At 36.0% G+C, this 7,399-nt stretch overlaps 1 protein-coding gene and 1 pseudogene across 2 annotated transcripts; both read right to left on the reverse strand.

The window, feature by feature from the left end:
• Positions 1 to 3,055: 3,055 nt before the first annotated feature.
• On the reverse strand, positions 3,056 to 4,609 carry LOC148933579 (uncharacterized). The gene is made up of 2 exons (XM_089060637.1): positions 3,589 to 4,609; positions 3,056 to 3,513 (listed from the first exon to the last, which is right to left on the reverse strand). The coding sequence occupies exons 1-2, from the start codon at positions 4,368 to 4,370 to the stop codon at positions 3,135 to 3,137; spliced, it is 1,161 nt and encodes a 386-aa protein (XP_088916763.1). The 5' UTR covers positions 4,371 to 4,609; the 3' UTR covers positions 3,056 to 3,134.
• Positions 4,610 to 4,835: 226 nt separating this feature from the next.
• Positions 4,836 to 6,648, reverse strand: LOC125218333 (protein transport protein Sec61 subunit beta pseudogene; annotated as a pseudogene). The gene is made up of 2 exons (XR_016136719.1): positions 6,495 to 6,648; positions 4,836 to 5,316 (listed from the first exon to the last, which is right to left on the reverse strand). The product of XR_016136719.1 is annotated as a protein transport protein Sec61 subunit beta pseudogene (transcript).
• Between the last annotated feature and the right edge of the window lie 751 nt (positions 6,649 to 7,399).

The following is a 7,399-nucleotide window of genomic DNA, read 5'->3' on the forward strand; positions in this document are numbered from 1 at the left end:
GCGAGCCAAGCGGGATGCCACCTCGTCAGTATGACGCGGTAAGCCAACGTGGCTGACACGTGATAGTCCACGTCGTGAACGAATCTAGAAGCTTCTAGACTCAGCCTCTCTAGCTCTGAGCGTGTAACGGCTCGTAACGCCCGAACGTTACAGCTCGTAACCGACGACCGTTACGGTCTGGCATTGATGACAGCCATCAAGGCTGCGTTGACCCCTACAGTGGACTGAGCCTATAAATAGGCTAGCCATTCTAGCATTCTCCACATCAGAAACTAGAATCCACACTCTGCATCCATACACTCTCTCCTCCCTCTGCATAGTTCTTCTGTCGAAGCTCTGCACTCTCCTCCATCCAGTTCGCCGGAGCTCTGTTGATTGCGGTGCTGCTTCATTAGAGACGTAGCCGTTTTATCTTTGGGGACGAAACGCCAATCCGAAGAGCACTACTGGGGCGTATCTCGTCTTGCGGAAAGAGGCCTCCTCGACTCGGCTAATTCCTTTACGATCTATTTGTTTCGAGTTTTCCACTGTAATTTCGTTTCAGTTTCCATTTGTATTTCTTCTTGGGTTGTATTACGCCCGGCTAGTTTATCTATTGTAATCCCTAAATCTCCAACAACTTATTACTCCTTCCGTTCCCGATTAAGAGTCACACTTTTCCATTTCGGTCCGTCCCCAATTAAGAGTCACACTTCATTTTTACCATAAATAAATAGTAAGTAGATCTCACATTCCACTAACTCACTTCACTCACATTTTATTATAAAATCAATATAAAAAAAGTGGGTCTCACATTCCACTAACTTTTTCAACCAATTTTTCTTTATATTTTTTAAAACTCGTGCCCGGTCAAAGTGTGACTCTTAATCGGGGACGGAGGGGGTAGAATTTAATTTCTTAATTTTATATTAATTGCATTTACGTCCCCAAGCATAAATTGATTATTCAAAACCTCTCAAAACTTCCCTTTTATATATTGTATAGATAACTGGGTGATCATATTTTTGTACAAGGAGGATGATGAATTTAGTTGTAAGACCTATGTTTGATTTTTTTTTTCACCGTACACATAAATTTGAAGTGTCACAGTAAATGCAACTATTAATTTAAAATATAGAATATTTGCACTGATTATCATCATATCAATGAGCCAATGATTATTGTGCAAAACTAATCAACTACTATACGATGAGTATGCCTATTCGATCTGACGACTCAACTACAACATATCCAATTAACATGGAATGTTTGTTTAAAGGCAAACACAAAATTTATTGTCATTTTCAACTCAAATTATTTTTCTATGATTCGCGGAGAGTCTTGTCGTGGGTTTCTATGATCCACCCAATTTTAATTGTCCATACTTTTTTTTGCATTAGTTAAGAATAACTATTTGGGTACGTTATTTTAGGGGAGTGATCAATTGCTAACTAATTAGCAATTCTAAACTAAGACTAAATCTTAACTATTACAATAGAAGATCTAATGGTTGAAATAATACCACATGAATTATATTTTTAATTAAGAAAATTAATAAATAAAATTAGAGAGTATTAATGTCAATTTTCTCTCATTAAAATCATAAAACTTTAAATTTACGTAACTCTCTCGATTTAAATTATTTTTTCGCAAAAAATATACAGATTAAAGATAATTTTATAAGGATTCCAACGAGATTTCAATTGCATATGTTCCGACGATGTTCGGATGATGAAATTTGATATTTTTTATTTTAGTTTTCGTAAATGTTGATAACCAGATTTTTATCAACAAATACATCAAAAAATCTCAATAAAACCATGTAAAAATCTCAATAAAACCACGTAAAAGTCTCAATAAATATGTGTTGATATTTTCTTGTACTAGTGTTGATATTCTTATTTCATATTGTTGATATTTGTAATACACTATGTTGATATAAAAAAAACATTCACGAAAATTATCATATGATAACATAATGACGATATTACCCTTTTGTTGATATTTGGTCTACTATTTATTGAGATTCGTAAAATTTAATCTCATCCACTCATTTTAAAATCTAAGGATGGAGATTTGGTCTTGATTTTTGATTAAGGTGCTATAAGCATTAGAATATGACCCATTATTCTAAACTTCCAAGTTTATGGTATATGATTTTCAAATATTAATTAAGATTCTATACAATAATTTTTATTTTAAAATAAATATTAGTAGTATTATAATAGTTGTATAGTTATTGAATTAGTAGTGCGACATCCAATTCCAATAAGCACTTCAACTATCGCAATTTTATTATTGCCATACTATCAATTTTTTTCAGTTTTTTGCCATTTTTTATTCAATTTCAATATATTTTAATTTTGGATTTATTTTTTATATTAACTATTAAAATTTGTGTTGAGCATAAAATGATATACTTAATGGATGGAGGGAGCATTTAACTCATGTTTTGATCATTAATAAAGTATATAATGATATAGTTTTTGTAATTTTTTGATTTTGTAACATCTATTTATTTTATCATTGTTTCAAAATACACATTTTTATAATTTCGACGTACCAGTAGAATAGATTTTGTAAATGGTTTTGATAGCCTTAAGTCAACAAAGATGTGGTTTTTAGTTTTTACCTCTTTCCTTTGTTGCACCTGTCGTTCTAATTCATAAGGGCATTAGCAATAAGAGCTCTTCTCCGGAGCCCATCTCAAAGCCTATCTTCATTTTTTCCTGCCACATTAGTAGGCCCATCACAGAGTCTATCTCAGAGCTTATCTCATTTCATTTTATTTTTTAAAAATACTTCATTAAAAAAAAACATACTTCATTAAAAAAAACATACTGCCTCCGTCTCATGTTACTTGCACTATTGTTTTTCGGCTCGTCACAAACTCTTTACACTATTTATAGTTTAAGTTAGAATTAATGCATTTAATTAATATTTTAGATTAAGTTAAGAGGTCTTTTATTAAGTGATGACTCATTACACTTAAAATTCTAATTTAATTATACTATAAAATCAATCCCAAATTTACGGCCTAAAATGAAAAGTGCGAGTAACATGGGACAGAGGGAGTACTACATTAAAAAAAATACTTCATTAAAAAAAAGCATACTACGTAAAAAAAATAGATAGATAAAAACAACAAACACACATCAATCATCGGGTTTCGGCTCGTCATCCTCGTCAAGACCCATCTTCTTCTTCAACCCTTGGATGGTGTTCCAGATGGACTTCTTCACAGATCGGCTCTTGGATTTCATGTGCATGTTGTTGTAGAGGCCCACCATCGATTGTGCGAAGGCGGCATGACCCAATGCATTGTCAGCCTGGACTGGTGCGGATTGACCATCCGTTCCACTGGACTCTGTCTTCCCCTTCTCCTTCCCCTTCCTTGCTAGCGCCTTCGCTGCTTTCACGCCTATAGGGCGCTGAGGAGGAGGCTCAATGGGCGATTGGTCCTCTGACAAGTCTATTGGCTCCGCTCCGCAGCTGTTATAGCTCCCGGATAGAGTCAGGCGTGTCCGCACCGATCTCGTCTACAACGCCTCCGACATACCAGTTTTGAATTTGGGAAAATCCTTCAGATGCTAATATGTATCTCAGTACTTGAATCCTTTTGAGTTGATAGTGGCCCTAAATTCCTTCAGCGACAAATCTCTGACGGAGAGTTCGCTCTCTCCGCTACGCATTTTCCGCAAGTGGCCATCGTAGATACCGTGAAATTTAGTGCACTCGAACACCATGCATTTCCAATGCTTGCGTAGATCGCCGGGCTTGTGTGTCAGGGCTCCATCGGGCTTGACTTGTTCGTATCGTTGCGTGATACGTCCCCAGAAACCGTCCTCACCCTGATTGTTGGCTACAATTGGGTCCTCAGAGATATCTGCCCAACAACGAGCAAGAGCAATCGAGGTACTCCTTGTGCACCCACCCTGCCCACCTTCAGAAGACTTGGCTTCCACTTTCTCCTTCCTCTTCCCCTTCGCCTTCGCCGCCGCCTTCGTCCTAGGAGGAGATGACTCCATATCGGACACCCCATACTCGTCGGTGCTAAAGTTAAAGTTGCTTAACGGAACAGTGGATTCGTCAATCCCGGGAGTACCAAACGCGCTTGGGCTCATCGTTGGGCGGTAGACATCATTGCCGAAACTCGATGTGTTCGTCGGTCTACCAACACCGACGTAGCCGCCTTGGGAGAAGCCGGCGTATTGGGTGCCGTGGAAAAGAGGTAGACCTTCTTGAGACGTGATCTGAAATGAACCCATCAGAAACTGTGATGATTGGGTTCCCAACCTGAACAGGTTTTCTCCCGCTAGTAGGTTCAAAAACCCACCTCCTTGGCCAGTAAACTGGTTTTCGCCGGAATTATTGTCATCACTGGGATTCATTTTGCTAGAGATGAATGTGTGAAATGAAATGGGTTAAAATGATGAGAGTGAATGTGTGAAATGGAGGAATGTGGTATATTTAGAAAGTAATAAAATAAAATAAAAAATGCAAAATCGGCTCCGACATCGGCCCTGCCTCTGCAATGGAGGCCCATCGCAGGGCCGATGCGGAGCCCATGGCTATTGGCTGGGGCGATTTATCGGTGGGGAGGCGGAGGCGAGGGAGAATCGCCCTCCCTCCGCAATGAAGACCGATGCGAGACTAATGCCTAAGTAAATTTTCCTATGATGTCTTTGGATATTTTGTAGAGGATAAGTGATCCGTACATATGTCAGGCTTGACTTTAGTCGAATTGGGATGATTCATTCAGTACAATCATACTCATTCAGTTATTCCCTACAAGGAAATAATTGATCGATTCAAGCAGCCATGAAATTATGAAATTGTGACAAACACATGGCAAGTGGCAATCAATCTCATTTGCTACTTTAATATCACGAATCAACCAAGAAGATTTGAAATTATTCAGACATGCTTTTCGACAAAGCTACAGCTCAAAAACTTCGCTTTTCCTACGGACTGATCTCAAAGTTCACCCAACATAAAAATAAAATAAACATAAAGTAGTTTTTCCATGTCCCGAATTCAGTATGTAGACGAACAGCACATTCTAGTCTTTGCGGACTAAGTAGAGCTTGCCCACAACATGAAGTACAGCAACAAAAGCTATGAAACCAATGCTCATCACAAGAACGACGTTTGGAGAAATTTTAAGCCCTGGGGCATCATCTGTATAAAACTGAAGCATGGTTCCACTAGTTCCACCAGCCGCACCACCTCCACCTCCACCTGTTCTTCTCCTACGAAGATTAGCTGCAGCTGCAGCTGCACTTCCTCGTTCTGGTGCAGCTCCACCGGTTGCCATTTCTTCACCCAAATCTCAACCTTCAAAACCAAACCACAGCCAAAAGTTCAAACTAAAACAGAGAAGACCATTCAAGAATAGATGCCATGAAGCACAGAAATTAGAGCAAGTTAATAAGATAAATGAAAAGAAATAAAAAATTATAAAATGAAAAGCAAGGATGCACCCAAGGCATATTTTAGCATCCAACTTCTATATTTTGGACTATAGACAGACTCCAAGCAGATGCATTTGATGGTATTCGTGGGCACTTCCTCGGATATAGCCCAATAAGATGGTGCATACCAAAAACCATTAAGTTACTATATCACTATAGATAAACTCATAAAAGCAATTGCATATCTTCAAAAACCTATTGAAAACCCAAGAATTAAATTAAGTATGACACCAAATGCAATATGGGAAATTCCGTCTGTTGTTCAGGTTGCTAAGTTGTTGTGCCTGCTTATAAATTCTCACTAAACCCATAAGTGAGAATTTACCACAATGAATAAAAAAAGCTCTAAATTAAAAACAGCTCAATGTCTGATAATTCCCCAGATCAAGCTGAGATTATCAGTATGTACTAGAGTAACTCTGCTTCAACTCTGCCATTAAAGATTTTTTTCAAATAATTCATGGTTCAATTTTCAGCAATCCTATTACTAATTTGAACAACACATTTATAGAATGGCAATGATACTGCAAAGTAAAAATTCAATCAAGTTATCTTGTTTGAGACTGAGATGAATTATCCTAAGTCAAAGCGTGGAGATAAGTCTCATCTCGATGAACGGTGGCCTAAAAAGTTTTATTCATATTCTGAGATGAACTCAAAGGATTGGTTCCCCCTTCAAAACAACACAACAGGAAAACCAATTTTCAACTCTTTGCCATGAAAAACAAAAGCTCTGCATAACGAATCAAATCATCAAATAAAGGAGAAAGGGAAAGGCAACAGATCCGACACGAATTTACCATAAGCTTCCAGAACCCCGACTTCAGAATTGAGATACGAAACAAATCATATAGATCGATACAATGCAATAATCTTCAAACTAAAAATCCGTATAACATAAATATATCATCCGGAAAGAAAACAGATAGATGAATTGCTGAATTGTATCCAGTCAAAAAATTAAATTCAGCTCACGGAAATATTTGAACGAATATGTTCTTAGAGAAAACAAGATCTGCGCATGCAATTCTTAAGATCTACCTTTCACAAGTTGAAGACGAAGTAATGGTCGAATTGGGGCTTCTCTCTAGGGTTCTCAAATTTCGGATCGGAAATTGTCCTGTGTTATTTTTGTATTCAACTGCTTTATATAAACGACCTTAATTAATGTTGATTATTATCCGAATCCGAATTTTTATAAGAAAGTAGTAACTATATAATATATTTTCAATAAAATAAGAGTGAATTTTAAAATTAAATCTTATTTAAAGTCAAATGAAGAGAAAAGGAAATAAGATAAATTTACGATCTTAAAAATTGGAATGTTGAAATACTATATTCTTACTGCTAAATTAATACTACGCGAATATATATTCAAAAGTACACTTAGTCGCAAAATTGACTAATATAAATATGGGTAAATGGCAAAAAAAAATTATAAAGTTTGGATTAATTCACGTCTATCCTGCAATTTTCAAAAATAGTTATTTATTGTAATATTACTACTTTGATATTTGTATTAATTGTCTCATAATCTATGGTTTGGGATAAATTATGTATACTTTCGGCAACGAAACTTGCATGCGAACTAAACCCTAAACAAAACATGCGACTATTTAAACAATATCATTTAATACTTTAGTCAATTATGTATTCATTTTTAATACTTAGCATGATGAATTTTTTTGTAATATGATAAAAATTATGATTATAATCCGCTATTTTTACAGTATGGAGTTTGACCAAAACTTAACTGAACTTTAGGAATTTTTGGCCATTTGCCGTATAAATATAGGTACAAAATGTACACAAAAAATTGTACTGCCTCCATCAAACAAGATTCATTTTTGTCATTTTAATTGTTCGTCTCATTTCATTTTTAGTACAATTACAAAATATTAGTAAATTTTATAATATCATTAAGACATTTTATTTATATTTTATTA

This window comes from Salvia hispanica, chromosome 1 (genome assembly GCF_029641045.1).
Source record: "Salvia hispanica isolate PSC_SH4W2 chromosome 1, Shi_PSC_v1, whole genome shotgun sequence".
Lineage (NCBI taxonomy): Eukaryota > Viridiplantae > Streptophyta > Magnoliopsida > Lamiales > Lamiaceae > Salvia > Salvia hispanica.

Coding starts and splice junctions, on each gene's coding strand:
- LOC148933579 (XM_089060637.1), bottom strand. CDS start 4,370: ATGAATCCCAGTGATGACAATAATTCCGGCGAAAACCAGTTTACTGGC. Junction 3,514..3,588: donor ATCAACTCAAAAGGATTCAA/GTACTGAGATAC, acceptor GTTGTAGACGAG/ATCGGTGCGGACACGCCTGA.